Source organism: Carassius gibelio, chromosome B13 (genome assembly GCF_023724105.1).
Source record: "Carassius gibelio isolate Cgi1373 ecotype wild population from Czech Republic chromosome B13, carGib1.2-hapl.c, whole genome shotgun sequence".
Lineage (NCBI taxonomy): Eukaryota > Metazoa > Chordata > Actinopteri > Cypriniformes > Cyprinidae > Carassius > Carassius gibelio.
In genome coordinates this window covers 3,594,976-3,616,105 of record NC_068408.1, presented here as the reverse complement: position 1 = coordinate 3,616,105, position 21,130 = coordinate 3,594,976, and the positions used below count along the sequence as shown (strand labels likewise).

General features: G+C 34.8%; 1 protein-coding gene across 1 annotated transcript in view; it reads right to left on the bottom strand.

Moving 5' to 3' along the window:
- LOC127970807 (potassium channel subfamily K member 12-like) overlaps nucleotides 1–19,685 on the bottom strand; it is a 29,185-nt gene extending 9,500 nt beyond the window's left edge. Inside the window, exon 1 of the mRNA XM_052573545.1 lies at nucleotides 19,346–19,685. Within this exon, the coding sequence (XP_052429505.1) occupies nucleotides 19,346–19,685 (340 nt within the window). The remainder of the gene's footprint in view (nucleotides 1–19,345) is intronic.
- Nucleotides 19,686–21,130: the final 1,445 nt, after the last annotated feature.

Sequence of the window (21,130 nt, the reverse complement as noted above, 5' to 3'; positions counted from 1 at the left end):
GTCTATCATTTAATGTGAAAAGCTATGTGTTTGTAAGAAACAAATACATCATTAAAACTTATGGCTAGAATATGAGCCCTATTTCAATAATATAGCTTTCTCCGGTGAAAAGGGTTGTTTCTTCTCAATCAGGAGAGAAATATGGCCAGATAAATCACCGTTTACAAGCCAAAACAAATAGTTGGTATGACAAAGGCAGATGAATTTTTTCAAATATTAATTATGTACTAATATTACTGCCTGCTGTAACGGTTTAAAGTTAAAAACATATTGATGGATTTGGTGGAACACAGCTTTTGGCTTCAAGAGATAGTAACTGATGGACTTGTGGTGTGGATTATTGTGATGTTTTTATCAGCTGTTTAGACTCTCATTCTGACGGCACCCATTCACTGTAGAGCATCCATTGGTGAAACACTGATGCAATGCTTCATTTCTCCAAACCTGATGAAGAAACAAACTCATCTACGGTATTTTGGTTAATAAATGGCAACTAATCCTTAATATGATATTACAAAGAAGCACAAACACAGCACTGTTTTCTTCCTGTTACTTATTGTTGCTGAATTATTAAATTCAGTGGTTATAAGAACTGAACACAGTCAGGTTTGTTTGAGAGTCTGTCAGTATTTAATTTTACACACAGCAGTACAGAAGAGAGCTCAACATCCCGTCTGTTTCTTCATTGATTTATTGTCGAAAAACTGAGCAGCAATGCCTCTCCCTCTGCATTTATTTCCTTATCGACTTGGACTTGTTTTCACAGTCTGCCACAGACACTTACAGTTGTATGTGCAGTATGCTGCGAAAAGATTACTCAGGTTAATGACAGATTTTTACACATCATGAAAGAACGGCTGGCTGAAACAGCATTCATCTCAGCTGTAGAAGTGAAGCTGTGAAGACCATGTTGCCGCAAAAGTTCTTGTCTTTTTAAGCACAGTGCATACTACAAAAGCAGCTCATTGCCCTTTCTTGATTTATGTTTGTGACACAAACCTCCAGACTGTCTTGTATTGTCTTGCAATGCACAATTCGGGAAATGTGGTAGGTCAATCATGTATTTAATGCATATAGAAAATTATCAAACGGTGCACTTTCTGCATTCTACAGAAAGAGTACTACACCACACACACATACGCACACACACACACACACACACACACACACCCAGAAAGCAAGCAGTTTCGGTCCAGGTCTGGCCCACATGAATTTCATGCGGGCCAGATGTGGGCCGGATCTGGGCCAACACTATGTTGCTGTTTGGGCACACACACACACACAAAACTTCTTTATTTTAAAAACTTACTGTTTTAACCATAGCTACCATTAGTGACCAGGTTTTTTGTGCCCCGATCCGAGACACTGAATATTTAGTATCTGTCGATACCCTGTCCCAATCCGATACTTGTATATTCCTAGTACTTTATGCACAATCCAAGTAGGCCAACATTAAAGTTATTAAAATCAATATAACGTATACAGAGTTGTGCAGAGAGTAAAATTAATGTGTGTGCATCTATATATATGATACACTCTCTCTATCTATTAATCTACACATACTGTATAAAGACATTGGTAGAATATGTGACTACTGATGTAAATTTCTTTTATTTTATATGTACAAAAAAACAGAATGATTGCAACATTATGGTAAAAAAAGTGGAGATATGGTTAGAAAGCATGAAGCTTGCACTGTCAGAATGCTAGTCTGTCAATCAAATCCGAAGCAAGATACAACTTATAGCAATGCATTATAATAGCGACATCTCAGATAGTCTGGTGACAGATAAAAGTAAACCATATATGACTGAGTGATTGTTACAAAAGTGAGCATCAAATATACTGAACACGGAAGCAAATTCAGCTTTGCATCACAGGAATAAATTACATTTATTGGGAAAAGGGTCAGGCGAGGTCCGTGAGCCGGAACTCGAACTCGGGACATTATGGGTCCGCATGTCTCTTTTCATCACTACAAGTATACAGAGCCTGTTAAAAACCTGGTGCACAGCACAGTTGTATTTTGTGAGTGTGCTGTCCATTCTTGTCTGCCTGGCATTTTATATACAAAAATCTGTTTTAACAAAGGCTCAGCAAAACTGCACGAAGCGCAGCACTTTCCCAGAGCAAACACACCTGTCCCTCGGGGCATTTTCTAAAGGCTGAACAAAAGAACTTATATCTGCATAAAATCTGTTATATGATTCAATGAGCACAGCATACAAAACACATCATGCATTCGAGAGCCAATTACAGTGATTCATACTCTGATAGCACTCACGACACACTCCGAAAGTGGAGAGCACTCGATCTACGACGCTGTCCGTAAATGAAGAAGAGTTGGAGAAATTAGCACAGAGACATGCTCGAGTTCACGTGAAAGTGAAACAGAGAAACGAAGAGTCCAGAAAAGGTCAAGGCTAACGGCTAAAACCACAGAGATATAATTCTTGCATTTTAGAAAAATGTGTCTATCCATCACTAGTTAATTCATATTATAGATAAGCACTGACCCTTTCAGCTGATGTCATGGTGGTGCATTTGACTTTCAGAACTGTCCTTAAGGCATCTCAAGCTTATCCTGGCCGAGAACCATCTACTAAGACAAGATGAGATACATAAAGTGACCTTTCCCCACACCAAAGTTGTGAATAAAAATTGTAAAGAGTATGTTTTACAAGACAATGTTTTTTTTTCTTTTAATAAATAAAATATCGAAAAATAAATAATGGCATCAGCTTCAGCTCACTCTTTCTCATAAGCACATTTAAACTCTGTTTCAAAGCTGTAAATGAAATATTGGAGCATGTTTTACCAGAAAATACTATTTCAGTTTTTCTACTTCAGAATGTGTCAAAGTGTTACTTGTTTCTTTGCAATTATTTGCCAAATTTACAAGCATTTACAATTTTGTTTAACCTTTGTCATCCTTCCCTCGCATTTTGTGCGGAAAAAAAAATGACGCAAAGAGCCAAAATGAAACTAATTTTTTTTTCCAGAAGGTTTATATTGATCAATTTTTATATCTTTTTTCTTAATATTTATATAGGGTTTTTTGTTATTTTTTTTTGTTATTTCTATTTAATTTAACTTCTTATTTACCTTGTTTACCTTAATCATCCATGTTATAATGTGTCTCTATGTGTTTGTAATTATGTAATTATTCCCGGTCAAAATTACCCGAGGGATGGATGAAGGCTAAAGTAAATCCTACAGATCCTATTTCATTTCCTGCTTAAAGTTACTTTGCAGTGAGGTAAAGCTTGAGGTGAAGCTAAAGCTTGATATTTTGCTAGTTTTGTGTGCAATACACATCAGACAGTCAGTGAGCGATTTGTGATGGGTCTGTAGGTGTGCCAGCTGAGACTAACTTTGCACAGATGAGATACAAAATCTCTTTGATGGTGTGTAGAACAGGCATCTAAATTTACACCGGCACATGGGAGGGAACGCCATGTCCAAAATCTGAAGAAATAATGCTGATGCACTGCAGATTTCTCAGGCTGGCTCTCCTGACAGTTTTAAATTTGATGAAAAGATGGTAAAAAGTTTCAATAATGCTCAGAAGTGCAGGATCTGCAAAGCTCCTGACCGCTTTAGTAGTGACCCTGTACGATATTAAAGAACGAGGGCAGGTGCAGCTCGGCAATACTGCGCTCTTACCACCAATTCAATCAAGGATCCAGTTTTAACAGGAAAATCCACTTAAGTGAATATTGCAAGAACAAGCAACACATACACACGAACAAACACACAGAAAAGCTTTAACCACTTTTAGTAATGACAGACTACAAAGGCAAGGTCGCACAGGTTAATCAAAGCACTAGACCTCAGTATAATTGTTTCTTCCAATGAAAAAGGTAAATGTGAGTTACCAAGTTCTTCAAAAACATAACAAGGAGTGCTTGCTTTCCTGGAAATATTTCATGCAGCAGCCTCTAACATTAAATGATGGTTGACCCAAAAAAAATTAATTACTAACCCTCATATGGTGTTACAAAAATATTAATAAAAATGTATTATAATATTATGAATTTCCTCTCAAAAGCATTGAAAAATGTCTTCACAAATGTTTTGAGTGTGCACATATATCCCTTTAGGGGTTCTGTAAAACAAACAAAAAAATTATATATATATATATATATATATATATATATATATATATATATATATATATATATATATATATATATATATATATATATATATATATATATATATATAAATTTGAAAATAAATATGAAAGTCAATATATTTACTTAGTAATATAAAATCACATAATGTAAAAACAGTATTTAATATTAAATATTGAAAACTTTTTTTTTTAACTTCTACTAATTTATATATATATATATATATATATATATATATATATATATATATATATATATATATATATATATATATATATATATACACACACACACACACACACAGGTGCATCTAAAAAAAAAAGAATATCATGAAGAAACATGAAATCATATTTTTTACAGCACACAGTGAAAATGACACGAATATGGCAGAATGCAAATGCATAAAGTGCAGAAAAAAATCACAAATTTAATGTTTAAAGCAATCATTTCATACCGAAATTCATGCGAGAGCTCACGATCATGCAGGATTCACATGCACACTTCACAAGATCTCACAAATGGATTCAACTTGGTTTGCAAAGTTTGAGAAATTTTATATTCATTAGCCATTCAAAGATTTGTTTAAATTATATAAATGCATATTTGCTGAATGCTGACTGTATAGACAAAGTATTATAATATTTGCCTTTCTATTACTAATAATATAAAAGCAATCATTATAATACTTTTTATGCATTTTAATCCCTTTGTTTAATAGCTCAATCTGATTATTAGAAAGACTTCTTCAATCTGTATTAGACAGAACTGTTAATGACGACGGAGAACGTGAGCAATGTGTGCTCAGGCGCTGCTGTTATCAGTGTCTTCAAAATAAAAGTCCCGCCTCGAACGTATCGGCCAAACAGCAAAACTTATCAGCTGATGACGATATTTGAAAATACCAAATATCGGTCGATAAATTGGCCTTGGGGAAATATCGGTCAACCACTATTCTGGACCATCGCCAAGTTATTGTGGTTTCAAAGAACAAGAGATATCCAGAAATTATACTGTAGGGATGGTCATTTAATGAAACTCAAATGTAAATATTCTAATATCTTTGAATTTCATCAGCTGTAAGCTCTAATAATCAAAAATAATAAAATAAAAATAAACAAAAACGTTTGAAAACCCAAAAAATTTCCTTTTTCATGATATTAAATTTTTTTATGCACCTGTTTATATATATACAGTATATATTTCAAAGTTTCAAAAGTAAAATAGTAAACAAGTGAAGAATCTTTCATTCATAATAGCACTGACCTCATATCACGCATTCATCGCATTCCATGTAATTAAAGTGATATTGGTTCAATATATTCTTTATTCAAAATTATATAAAAATTCCATATTTGTGCACTTTATAAACTATCTAGTCATATGAACTCCTGTTATAGTGCTTTATTGTCCTTTTTTGGAGGTCAGCAGCTCTTTTTTTACTTTGTGCTGTCATTGATCGTCCTGATCTCATAAAATATTCAGAATTTCACCTTTGTGCTCTACGAAAGAAAGTTAAACCGGTTTGGAATGACACGAGGGTGAATGAATGATGGCAGAAAGTACTGTTCTGGGTGAACTGTCCTTTTAATGATGGATTGTTGGCTTGCCACTCAGAATATTAGTTTTGTGTAAAAACGCATCTGACCTTTCCAATCAAACCAATATCTTGGATACTGATGAGATTTGTGATTCACTTCAGTTTCTAAAATGAAAGAGCATGAGAAGTATGCATGTACATTCGGTTAGGGACATTTATGAGGTTATTGTGGTCTGTAGATAAGGCCATGACAGCAACAAATCTGTGGTTTGACTTAAAACAATAGCTCTCTGCTCTAGAGTGTGTGTGCTGTGCTGTGTGTGATTGATCGTCTGTGCAGACGCCATCCTCAGATGGAAACGCTAAGCATTGAGATTTATTTACAGTCTTTGTGTGTTTGCTGGGGCATATCACGTACATGGATCAAGGGCGAGCGCAGGGTGACAGAGAGGATGTAGGCCAGACATAAATATACAAATAGGACAGGCAGTTTTCCTGACACGGATTTGTCACTGCATGGGTGTATCTGTCTGTCTCAACTGCTGTGTAGCTATAAATGCAAAGATCATTATAAAGAATACATGTTTTGTAGTGCTACTCTTTAGCAATATTTGCAACAACAACCTAGCAACAGCCGGTACACACTAGCAACCACATATTAATGCCTAAAAAACTAAAAACCGACTAAGCATCTGCATTGCAACCACCCAAAACATCTCAGCATTGTTGTGGCAGGTTTTGAAAAGGGAAACCAATCACATTTACTTAAAAATGTAAAAATCCAGTTAATCTTAAGTTAACCAATGACCAGCTGTCAGTTCCTCTTTTGTATTAATCATTTACAGGATAAAATATGCAAAAACAACTGTTTTACAATCAATCTTGGCCACTGTGCCATGTAAAATCCTCTTATTTAAAGTCACATATTAATCCCTATACTTATTTTCACAGCCATTGTAATGGGACATATCTGCACAAAATAAAAGTCAATCTTGCAACACTATTATAAATAAACAATCCAAAAAGGGCTTTTTGAAATTGAACTTTACAAAAAAAAAAAAAACACCTTAAGATAAACATTAAAAAGGCTTTTTGCAATTAAATGCTCCAAAAATGACTCTTTTTGTATAAATAAACATTAAAAAAAAAAGTATTTTGACAAACTAACATTCCAAGGAAAACGTTCCAAAAGGGGCTTTACAAATATAAAGCTTCAAAAAAAGGCTTTTTTCAAATAAGAATTCCAAAAAAGTTCACTTCACAATTAAATGTTCCAAAAAAGTCATTTTCTTAAATAAGTGTTCCAAAAGGAATGTTTCACAAACAAACATTCCAAAAACTATAAGTATATATATTTTTGAAAGTGAAGATTCCAAAAAGTGCTTTACACTAATAAGCATTCCAAAAAAGATCACCTCACAAATAAATGTTCCAAAAATGTATTTTGTCTTTTGGCAAATAAGTGTTCCAAATTGGGCTTTTTGTAAATAAACATTCGCTTTTCGGAATGAAGTGCATAGAATAAACTTTTTCCACTATCAACAACCTTTTGTGGAATGGAAAGTTTCTTTAATTTTAAAATTAAACATTTTGTAAAAAAACCATTGTTGCCAATAAAGAACGTTGATTTTTAAGTCTACATGGTAGACCGCTTTAAAAGGTCAATTCAATTCCAATCAATTTTACAAACATTAATGTAAATGAATGTAAAACAAGATGAAAACCATAACAGTCTCATGATCTAAACTTACGGTGTTTGTATTGTGTTCAGAATGCCTAAAATACGGTTCACAAGTTCACACTTACATATAATAAACAGAATAAAGGTTATGCGTATTTGGTGTGCTGTCTGAGAGTATCTTCAGTATTTCCAGAAAATAGCATGATAAGAATGCCCATGTAGTTTATTCATAATAAAAAGGTTAAATGATTATCTATATTATTGTAATTGCCAAGAAAATGATGTCACAATGTCACAAATAATATTACAAATAATTAATACAAATCTTGATAATCATTCAGTCCTTTTTATTTATTTATTTATTTTGGGGGCGGTTAATATATGACCTAGGCACAAGATCCACCTAACCAGAATGGACCTAAATAAATAATAATAATAATAATAATGATGATAACAAGAATTAAAAAAAAAAAAAAGACTGCAACCTTTGTCCCCTCTTTAATCACATTCTGTCTGGTCCCGTCTGATTCAGTATTGGTGCTTGAGTAAACACTGGTGAGAACAGCACACACACCTTTAATGTGGCTACACGCCCTCTTCCATTTTTAACTTTGACATTTTCCAGCCCTCTGTTTTTACTGAGCGACCCAAGAGATCAGAGAGAGAGAGGGAGAGATAGAGAGGGAGAGAGTGAGACACCGAAAACGCAATGAGGGACAAGGTGCTGCTCTCTGCTCCAGGAAATCAGATGATAAACATAGCTATAAATGTCTATCAGGAGTCTCATAATACCATGCTATCATCCTACTCTTACTATTTTTGCAGCATGTTTATTATGCACAATATTCCCATTATGGAGTACCTGGATGATATTTGAATCCTGATATTGGAAAGTTTAAGTTCAAGTAGTTTGCAAAAGCGCAATTATGAAAACAATGAGTCTGTAAGTAGATGAGGTTACCTGTTTTTAGCATAATGAGGTTTAATGTCACCCAGAACCTCTGTAGTCCTATTTAGCTACTTGTATTGCTGATGTATTTTATGCTGTACATAAAACAGGAAACAGACCTTATTTTAGACCAAAAATCCATTAAAAAATACCCAATGGAGCCAAGAAAATTCAACTGAAGCTCCTGAAGCACATGGTTTTTTTTCAGCACATGATTTTATGCAAAATTGGAAAAAAATGGCAAAGAACAAATCAAGAACAAATGTAGCAAAATACTGTTTTAAAAGTCTTATCACCGTGTATTTCTTGCAGTTTCACATATGAGTGAATCTCTTTAAACATGATCACATCGCAAAATGAGAAATCATTATTAGAATGATAAATATTATGCATAAAAGAGAATGATGCATATAGGACAGAATATGATTTTGAAATGTGACATTACTTGTTAAAAATTAAAATTAGGCCCATTTCCCCAAACTTGTATTATTATAATACATGTAGAAACATATTTTAAATTAGTTTTTCTGTGCCTGCATTATTCTCAGATGATTCTCATTAGATTCTCAGTACTGTAAAACAATGATATTCAAAAAAATCAGATCATGTTTTTTTTTCTATGCATAACATTAATTAGAATTGTTGGGGTGATTGGGCTTAATTTTCTTCATGCAAAAATAAATTATATCTTCTTTTTGAGTTTGGGATGAAACACGACACAGACATGTCCTTCATGTGCACTTTATTCACCTTATTTTTGACGTAAGAGAAGGTTTGGCCATTTGTAACTTGAATAAGTGAGGCTTCCACTTTCATTCACTTCTAGTTAGCAATATTTATTATCATATTATTTTAATTCATTGTGGTAATCTTAAGCACACTGGTTTGTAGTGCAAATAGGTTTATCATTGCATTTTGTTATACTTTCAGTTCTATGTCATTGCTAATGAAACAGAAACATTGTGCATTCACACAAAAAAAGCTTACTTCAAAATTGCACACTAAAATGAATACAGTACACAGTACACTACTATCCCATTATCAAAACAGCCGCTGTGAATCTGATAGCTTGGTAACAACATTGGCCCTTCTGAATGAAACATGCATTTCATTGACCCAGATGATGTTTAATGCATAACGATGGCTGATCAATGTATCATAATTTCCTAACCTGCAATATGAAGTGTTTTTCACAAGTCAAGTCCGTCAGTGCAAACAGTGTGTGATGGAACACAATGAAATGAAAGGAGTGAGAGCGAGAAAAGAGGGATGGGGAAGAGAGGGAAACCATTCCTCTGCATTAGCCGAGCAAGTTATACTGATAGATGAGTCTGAGGAGGAAGAGAATATCACCGAGGAGACAATGATGCATGATCCAATCAAACGCGTGGCTCACTGTGGAGTAACCGGAGCAAACTGCACTGATTACTACGACACAGAAGAGAGTGATGAGAGTAAGACGAGTGCTGCAACGGGAATCCCTGAGGTTTACTCACACTACTGTCTATTCGACATCTCACCCAAAAAATTACAAATAAATAAAACATACAGTCATCATAACAAAACATTTGGGCCTAAATTTAAGATTTATGAACTTGAATTGCATGTACAATTTCCATCCATTTGGATTGCACAGTTTTAACAAAAATAAATACATTTAATGTGATGCATATATATAACTGAAACAGGCCAGATTTCTGTAACAGTGCTAATAAAATACATTTTTAAATATACATAAACCAGGTTTATACAGTACATTTATTGTGTAAAAATGTTTAAAATCTTTAACTATTTGAATATTGCTTGTTCCACCAACGTACTAAACTTAATGTGATGCATATTTGATAGTCAAACATAAATGAAACAGTCTAAAAATATATATATATTTTAATAAATGTTAATTATATTTAATATTATACTAATATAAAAATAACATTCAAACTGCTTAGAATAAGTATAGATCTGTTTATTGTGAATATTTTTATAATTTATACAGTAAACCTGCTTATTGTTTTTAAAACACATTCAGTTTATTAGTAATAATACAGGAATATTTAAATCTTTAGCCGACTAATTTAAGTATGACTGACAAATATGCATCACATTAAGTTTATTAGTTTGTTAAAACTGTGTAATCCAAATGGATGGATATTTCATATGCAATTAAACTGCATAAATCTTCCATTTTTGGAGTGAGAGTCTTTTTCTATTGAACACACACAAAAAAAGATAAATGCCCACTATATTAACACTGGGAATTGTGAAGTACAAAAACCCAACTTATTATAACTGTTGTATTTTTGCAGGGAAACAACACAGAGTAAAGTCTGGATGACAGCCATTTTAAACACTCAAATAACACAGAGGAAGAAGAAACTGTGAGAATGTGGAACACGCCTCTGCTTGTGGAGTCTCCGGCGGTGGATTCAGAGCTCATCTCTCCCGAGAGTCTCTAGAAATCACTTTCTGTCCAGACAGGCGTGTAATAGGCTGAGCTCGCACAACTACTGTATGCACTTCTGTTCTATCAGCGTCCTCCAGACAAACCCAACAGATCCGCTCCGTCACAACACAGGTCAAAAAGAGGAGATGGTCAGATCTAGACTCGTTTAAAACTGCTTTATCAACTCGTTTTCAGCTTTTGCCCACATTACTGAACTACTGTTAGAGTCTGAGAAAATGTTTCAAGAGTTCAACACTGATGCCGAATCTAAATCAGGCCAAAAATGTCCCTTTTGTTCCAATTGTGAATAAAAATCATAATTGGGATCTTGCTTAATATCTCCATTGCTCCCACATGACAGTAAGATTAAGTGAAAAACTTCAGCAAAAGTGCAGGCTGCGATGTTTCTACTGAGAAAAATACTCTCGTGTTTCTCCTAGATCTCAAACATTACTCATTCAACAAAATCTGCAATCAAATATCAGAAATCTCAAAATGAACTCAATATTTATTATACAAGTCTTCCAAGACCATGATATGAACTGCTATATGATTTTATAGCTCTATTCTTTTACTTTTATGTTAACAAGTGATGAAGTTGGTATGTATAATTATGTTTTCTGAGCAATACAGTTCTCCTCCAGAAGACAGCAAAGCCAAGACTGGCACAAGTATACACTGCACACTGCAGTCCCAATGATGATTCATCATTCAGACAGCCATCTATTCTACAACATTATTAAATACAGAACTGTGCTATAAACAACAACAATGCAAATCATTTGACTCAGCTGTGTCTAGTTTTGTTTCTCATGAAGAATTTTAGGAGAAACATCTGAGACAAATTGTATTCTTTTATGAAACATGACTTTTAAGTCTTTAATTGTCATGCTATTCTTAAAATGACACACAGTAAACATCTTACAGATGTGTGGTTTCAATCTGCACAAGGGAGTGCCAGAGAAAAGTTTATAGAAAAACACTGACACAAACACACGCACACACACGCACACATTATATATATTATTATTAGTAATTATTATTATTATTATTATTATTATTACTCATGTAACCTAACCATGTAATCTGAAAAAAAAACTGAAGTATGCATTTGTGCAAAGATTGGACAATAATCCTTCCTGTCCAACAACTTGTCAATCACATGATATTGCAGCAATTAACAAAGCAATCCAATCAATTCCTGATGAACGAAATAGAGTCATGTCCTACATTTTTTTCTCATTTGAGAAGCAAATTCTAGTAATTTATCACATCAGGGAAGAAAAGTCGATAGCAATATCCATTTACTTTAAATAAACAAATAATTACAAAATACATCTAACAGTACAAAAAAATGCAATAATGTAATGTAATATAATCTAAATATTTTCCAAAACATTTAATGCATAGTTAAAAAAATATATTTGTCATTAAATAAAATGGTTCAAAATGTTGGCAAGGTTTATAAAATTTCAGGATGGGGGTTTCATGCACAAGGATGATCATATTTTGGGGTCCATGATCATATAAAACCCCTGTCCTAGAATACACATTATCTGTAATTATCCTGTTCTCCATAAAGCTATGAAAGCTGCGATTTCAAATGTTTTTTTCTCTTTGGAGTCTTACAAGCTCTTGGTGCATAAAGAAGATCTGTAAAATAGCAGAGCTTGATTGTCGTTTCTCTGATCACAAATGCAGACATGGTTTTATGTTTACATGGCGTGATGCAACACAACGTGTACAAAAACAATATAAAGGCTGATTTATCCTCTCTGCATCGGACATACGCCATAGGATGTAAGTTTTTATTTATACTTCTGTGTCCGTTTCGAAGTGCAGTACACATGCAAACCACTATTCTGCAGTGTCCACAGACATGTTTGTGTTATCCACAGGCTACAGGAAAAAAAAGAGAAGCATCAGCTATGACAACGGCAAATAAATATCAAAGAACAGATCTCCATGTACTATGTAGTTTTGACGCAGAAGTATAAATCAGCCTTTTGTTTGCATGTCCGCTGGTTTAAGCGACCCCAATAATGTGATATTTAGCCCATAAAATTATAATATTACCAGGGGAACCCCTTTAAAAATGTTTATTTTTAAAACGTTTGTTCTATTTGAACGTAAGTGCCCTGCGAAGTGGACATCACACGATATTCCACCATGATTCCAGTTCGAGGTGAACGTTTATGTTCCATTCAAAGTTTACTGAAGTGTGCAAGACGTGAATTAAAATTGTATTTATTTACAGAGGTATATGATGTCACACACAAGACAGTGCGCAGTGCAAATCCATGAATAAATGTACCAAAGTGCGGTAAACTTCAACAGATTTCCCCTGCTCAGAGAGTCGGGAGCACTGTGTAGGGATCATGTCAATGGGAACCAGAGATGTATAAAGTACTAGAGACCCATACTTGAGTAAAAGTACAAGTGCTCTATCAAAAAAGTGACTTGAGTAGAAGTTGAAGTGCTCTTTAAGCACCACACTTAAGTAGAAGTACTAAAGTATTCAACATTTTTTGTACTTAAGTATTGCAAGTAGTCTATTTTAAAATTTACTATTCAAGTACTGAAAGTAAAAGAAGTATTGTGTTATGTAGTTATTAAAGAAAGTAGTCAAAAGTTTGAACATATTGTTTTTACTATTTCAAATGATTAACCTAAAGGACAATCACAATTCCTTTGACTGTAACTTTTTGTAAACAAAAAACAGATTAAAGGGTTATTTGCCCAATTTGCAAAATTATGTTATTAATAACTTACCCTCATGTTGTTTCAAACATGTAATACCTCCGTTTATTTTGGAACACGGTTTAAGATATTTTAGATTTAGTCTGAGAGCTCAGTCCCTCCATTGAAGCTGTGTGTATGGTCTACTGTCCATGTCCAGAAAGGTAAGAAAAACATCTTCAAAGTAGTCCATGTGACATCAGAGGGTCAGTTAAATATAAAAAATAACAAAAACTACGACTTTACAATACGCCAATACGCATTAATCCACAAATGACTTAAGATGTTAACTTTTTTAATGTGGCTGACACTCCCTCTGAGTTCAAACAAACCAATATCCCGGAGTAATTCATTTACTCAAACAGTACACTGACTGAACTGCTGTGATGAACACCGAGCAGAGCAAGATAATGAACAAAAGACAGACTCTCTCACGAGTCAAGAACCGTTTACGAATTCGTGTCCGATTCGTGAACCGAGGAGCTGATGATACTGCGCATGTGTGATTCAGCGTGAAGCAAACCGACACACAGAGCGTCTGAACCGAACTGATTCTTTTGGTGATTGATTCTGAACTGATTCTGTGCCAATGTTATGAGCGCAGGTAAACCGAAGGCTTGCAATCATCGCCAATGACGTCATTACGTCGAGCGCAAAAGAACCGGTGAACTGTTTTCTTAACCCGGTTTATAGAATCGAACTGCCAGAAAGAAGTACTGGTGATCCGAAAACCGATGCAACCGGTTCTTGACTCGTGAACGAGTCATTATCTGGCTCGGCTCGGTGTTCATCTCTCTCTTCACAGCAGTTCAGTCAGCACGCGCAGTCTTCTTAATCGCTTGATTCGCTCAATGATGTCCCAGCTTCATCAAACCTGCCATCTACAGTTCTGGCAGTGGTAATGTGGGTAACAAGTAACGATGCAGCACATAACAAAAATAACGGAGTAAAAGTATTAAACTCATCGAAAATATGTACTGAAGTAAAAGTGGGAGTAGGGGAAAAAAATAATACTCTAGTAAAGTACAGATACCGACTTTTAGTACTTAAGTACAGTAGTGAAGTAGTTCTACTTCGTTACTATACATCTCTGATGGGAACACAGTTCATGCACAGAGCTGGTTATCTGAATCAGGTGTGTTATCAAAGAGAGACGTGCAAAATATGCCGAGGTGTGGAGCGCGAGGACTGGAATTGAGAACCGCTGGTATTGTCATTATAATCTGTAATTATGTTCCCCATGCACTGGATGCAACAAATGCCTCATTTATAATGGGTTTTAATGTTTTTGTCTCGGCGCTCCGGGTCACACAGCATCACAATATGGTAAGGGGCATAACATTTTCGTCAAACGCTTGAGGCATTCAGCCAATCACAATGCACTATATAGCTGGCCAATTAGAGCACACCTCAATTTTCAGAATGATGAGCTTTGTAAAAATTGATGCGTTTCAGAAAGAAGGGTCAATGAAAAGAAACAACAATGTACAGTATGTGGAAAATAATGGTTTTTTTTACCTTAAACCACATAAACTCATTTCATTACACCAAATACACAACATAATGTTCTTATTAGCATCATCATACAACCCCTTTAATGAAATAAATGAAAAGGTTAACATAAACAGCCACGTAAAGTTGGTAATTCATCAAATGTTTCTATTATAGACCTGTTCATGCGTTACTCAGGATTCTCAGTCGTTAGCATCTGGCCACTAATAAAGCTCTCCTGTCTTGCTGATGTGGGTGATGAGTGATGGTTGTAGCCTCCAGAAACGTCTCTAGAGCTCTGCATCAGACATTTTCTGAGAGCATGTTACTAACCGCTTGTCTTACAGAAAGTTTCCTCTCATCCTGAGCTGAAGCCGCGCTGCTGTTCAGATCCAGCATGACTAGAAAAACTCAAATACTTCTGCTAACAGACAATCAGAAATTGTCAGACAGAGTGCTTTATTCAGTTTGGTTATTCTGTCTAATTTAAATGATGCATCTTAAATTTGGCTGCTGTCATTTGTGATAAGGCAAGCACCATTTGCATTTAGTTTTCTTTTGTGGTGCACCAATGTTATCTACATTTGGGCACAATGTGTCTCATGTTAAGTACATTTATACTGCCTCAGCTACTTTTAAAGTCTGCCTAGTGGTTTCATATGTGCCATTTAACAGTTTTTATAGGAAATGTATACTTTTATTCAGCAAGGATGCATTGATTTGGTTTAAAAGTGGCAGTAAAGATATTTATAATTTCATAAAAGTTTTCTATTTTAATTAAATGCTGTACTTTTTAACTTTCTATTCATCAAAGAATCCTGAAAAAAAATGCATCATGGTTTCCAGAAGAATATGAAGCAGCAAGACAATGATAATGATAAGAAATGTTTCAAATCAACATATTAGAATTATTTCTGAAGGATAATTTAACACTGGACTAATGATGCTGACAATTTAGCTTTGTATCGCAGTAATAAATTACTAAATGACATGTAATAATAATAAATTGAATTTTGAAATATATTCAAATTCAAACAATTTAATAATATTTCAGAACATTACTGTATTTTACAGCAAACAAATGTAGTTCTTAAAAGTGAAATAAAATCTTACGAGATCTAAAACTTTTGAATGGCGTTACATATAATGCATAATGCATTTATTAGATTCCGTTTAAATGTTGTAAGAAAATATTTTCAACCTTGGCTAATAAACTTATCTGAAGACACTCTGTATGTTTGTTTGCACAAACACATAATTGTAAACATTTTTTATATATATATTCTATATACTGTATGACTCCTTTCCACTGCATGAAATTCATCTATACAGTATGTGCAATATTTGGTCCTGAGAAAGCTTACCAGCAAACAGAATTATTAATCATTAATTTAAAATTCTGTTTATCATTATTGTTTCAGACATAACTGATTGACTGTGAATCAGCTTTCCCCCATAATAATGTCTGAGTGAGATTGTGTGTGAAATGGCAGGGGGTTTCACTAAGATGAGGAGGAAGTGCCTGTGTCGTCTCTAGAAAACCCCCATCATGACAAAGCCTGAGCACCTCACATTCACTGGCTTTGAAGCTCTTCCGGAGGTAGGAGGTATATAGAGACTTCACAGTGAGATGAAAGGAAGATGGAGACTGAGAAGGAAGTACAATGCACAAAACACACATTAATTTAAGCTTAGCAGCTATATAAAGCAGGATTGTACTTGCTAGACTGTACTCTCTCTAGTAGTCCCTGCAGAGACAGGGTATCGACTGCGAGCATGTAAATCGAACACATTCGTTTAGCTTCACATGGCATTTAGAGATGAGTTTATCTGAAATAGTAGTTATAATAAAGCTTTTTTCCAATTAAACTATATATATACTATATGGCAAAAACAAAAAAAAAAGTTACTAAATTTTTTAATGAAATGTTAAAATAGAAAAAAATATATATATAAATACTAAAATATCACTGCATGGCACACAACAAAGGTACTTATTTTATTAACATTTTAGTTAACATTATCATTAATTAAATCCATGAAAAAGTTCATTACTTGAAATATTAAAAATAACTAAAAATATAAAAAATAATATAAAAAAAAAGATATATATATATATATATATATATATATATATATATATATATATATATATATATATATATATATATATATTTCAGTTTAAATTGAAGTACTAAAATAAAAAACTAACAAATAAAATATATACAGTGTGTAAATATATATTGACAGTCACGCACACACACACACACACACACACGAACACACACATATATATATATATATATATATATATATAGTGTACAATATGCATGAAATGATCAGTAAATTATATCTGAAGTTGAGACTTAATTTTATGTGCTTTTTGCAAATAAAGCAGAGAACATCACAATCTTTGCAACCCAGCATTCAGAAACTTTCTCTGAATAGGAATTAATTGTGTGCACACATCTCTACACCCAATCCTGAAGCTTTTGAGCGAGTGAAGGAGAATAGCATTTAAACTCGACAGAGAATGGCCTCGCGTCAGTATACATCCTATTTTTCATTTGTGAAGGTGGTCACTGGCTATCCATAGAACATGCGAGGTTGTGTGAAGCCGCTTCAGTGACAGTACTGCTGAATACATTACTCAGAACTACAAAGTGCACAGCTATTGATTATTCACTGCAGATGGAAAGTGCAGGAGCCAAGGTCCATAGGAAGCAAATACACACAATAACCAGAGGGCGGCCTCAGAGGGACACTTGCACTTTAGTGACCTATAACAGGGTAAATGTTATCCAGGACATGTGGGCATCAGCACATTTGGTTTTTGGGACATGAGTCCCACAGCAAACTGCAAGCCTGAGGCTTGGTCCTGAATGCAGAGAATTGGCTTGGCTTAGCCTCAGCCTGGTACCCATGAGACCCCAACACTAGAGGGTGTTTATTGGTCTTCAGAGTACTTATGCTGGGGAAATGCCAATGGAAAGGGAAGTCTCCGCAGAGAGTAAGGAAATGTTGTCTCGACAAGGCAAAAGTACCGTCGTGAGTTTCCATGAAAGGTCACGGGGTCAAGCAAGGTGCCACAGGCTGTTGCTGACACTTGAATTGCTGCTGTACTACTTTGCATTTATGAGCCCTGTAGTTCTATTTTGGGTATACAGTGTTACAAAGGCAAACAGGACAAGACAAACCTATAATATCACACACAGAAATAGATACAGTCTGCATTTTAAATCGATCTTTGGGAAAACCTTTTATATGCAGGCTATTAAACATAGTAAATCAGTTAAATTTGAGTGGATTGCACTCAAAACTGCAGCTCTCAAAGAAATAGTTAACCCCAAAAATAACACAAAACCAATTGTTCTCACATGTCTTTTCCATACAATGAAAGTGGACAGTGATTTATAATGCCAGGTTTGAAGGAAAAACAAAAGGACCATAAAAGTAGTTCATATAATTTGTGTCCTACATTCCAAGTCTTCTAAAGTCACAATAGCTTTGAATGAGTTAAAGACTGAAAATCATATTGTAAATATTACCATCTGCCACAGTTCTCACATAGAATTTATATATGCATCATTGCATATTCCAATTTTGTCCATTAAGACTGTCAGGTTGACATATAATAGCTGGTTGTGCCACAAGAAGTTTGAACATGTGCAAGCACAAATGAGATTTGAGATCTATAATAGAGATTTTCAGCAACTAACAGTCTCAATATCCCTTGTCTCCATTGTACGTTTGCAATAGGTTGAACAAACACAGCCATCACCAGCTAAAAATATATTCCTACATTTGGCTAACGTTCCAATTAGGTTAAGAAAACGTTATTTCTGAATGCTCTCTGAACCTTCAAAACCTCTAGTATTTTAAATGAAAAAAAAAATTGTTAATGAAAGATTCCATTTAACCATTTTGCAAACACTGAGAATATTAGTTTTTAATATTCTAAACAAGTAGCAACAAAAAAGTTATATATATATATATATATATATATATATATATATATATATGTGTATGTATTGCTGTGTTTTGAGAACATAATTAAAGACCAACTTTCTACTAATGTTACGAGAACAGAAATATATATGTATATATATATATATATATATATATATTGCTGTGTTTTGAGAACATAATTAAAGACCAACTTTCTACTAATGTTACCAGAACAGAAAGTTTTGAGAGCATATTAAGTTAATAAGACATTAATGACTGTAATCAAACATGAGCAAAAATTTTAATTTTCAGTGAACTCTCTTTCAAGAAAAGCACTGTAATCCTATTCCAGAAGCCCAAGAATATTAATTATCAAAAGTAATCGTGCCTATATGAGAAAATCAAGCATTTGGTAACTTACCTATAGTAGACACCACTGTCCCAACAAAATAAAAGGCTCCTGTAAAATCCCATCTGGGTCGAAGAGCATCGACCCGAACTCCAGCAGCAATCGCAGCCTCGTACTCTTTCAGCAAGGCGCCCAGATCCTGCAAGCTGATATTGAACGTATCGCTAAAGTTCAGGAGGGTCCGGTTCCAGCGCCGGTGTGCTCGCATCTCAGACGGCCTCTCGATGGCGGAAAACACCGCAGCGCCACACAGCAGGTACACGATGATGAGCACAGCGAGCAGCAGAAAGCGCCCATTGTCTTCGTTAATGTGAAGGGAGCGGCAGCCCTGCAGTCGCTGCGCCGGCATCATCCAGATTTCAGCACCACGGGCGCAGTGGACAGCGACCAATGCAATGACATGGACCCTCTAGAGCTGCGCCTTCAGGACAATCCAAGACCTCCTGAGATCATGTTAACAATGGGATAATATGCATCAAGCACGGCAGAGAAGTTTTTAATAGGAGACAGACTTAATTTAAGACACTTACCAGCTTATTTTATCCATTTCTCATTACCAAAGGCACGGATCCTTTAGAGCTGCTGCTTCAGGACACTCCGATCTTCTTGGATCCTATTGCACGTTAACGATACGAGAGCTTTTGTATCAAACAGGCAAGATACGTTTTGGAATAAGAAATGGAACTAATTTAGGACTTCAATAAATTTCTACTTTTTACTTTTTTCTGCATACGAAAATTGCAGGTGTTAATATCAACAATGCATTTTACTTGTTAATATCAACCTGCCCAAATGATGAATTCTTTAAAGCAAATGTCCTTTAAAATGCCACTTGTGGATCCGCATTAGTAGATTTAGTTAGTTAAATACTGGACTAACCCTTGGTGCTCAATAAAGTAGTTATCCGTCCATTTCCGTCTCCATCCCATTGATTGTTCATCCATACAAATCCACGTCTAAAGTGTACAGTTGCAAGCCAAAATCCTTTTGAATTTCCAAGACTCCTGGTTGTGTTTTATTGCAGGGATGCAGTAGTGTGTCCTCCTGCTTTTCCATGTTGCGGGTGAAGCATCCTTTGGGTCGCTGCGCCAAATCTCACATTAATATATGCTTCAGTGATAGACACAGCGGGCTAAATGCAAATAAAGACATTTAGCGAACATATGAGGGAGATTTTGCACTTTTTTTGTGAGGCAGATCTCCAGTCTATCCGCTGTGGGATGTTTGATGCCCGCAGTCCTAATGAGGCTGATCTTTTTCAGATCAAATCTGTTCGCACTAGAGTAAATACTCTGATTTACATTACAGAAATACGGCGAAGATCTTCAATGCTTTAGGGTATATCTTTACCTCACTGATCGTTTATCAAAGTTAAATTTCTTTAGAAAAATAAATTAATAAAAATAAAATACTTTCTTTTTTTGACTGTCAGGTTTACGTCCCATTTTCTCCTTGCTATATCTAGAAAATATTGAATATTTTACACGTTTTTTGACACTTAGGTTAGGTTTTTTTCTACTTCGTGTTTTCTTTAGTATTTAAACCCTCTTTTCCACCCTGATCCTATAATTCAAGCCATGTGTGTCATTTCACCCTTGTTTTGCGGCGTACATTTGTTGGTCTTTTCGCAGGGAACTGCAAAGATGCTGAATCGAAGAGCACGCGGAGCACTTTTTCCCGCTCTTTTTCCACAAACAGCTCTCGCAATCGAATAGGACCGCCAAAAACATCAGCCTTGAGGAGAAATTTGTCGACAATAACGTGATAAATGTGGCAAATGTTGTTTCCATTCCTCAG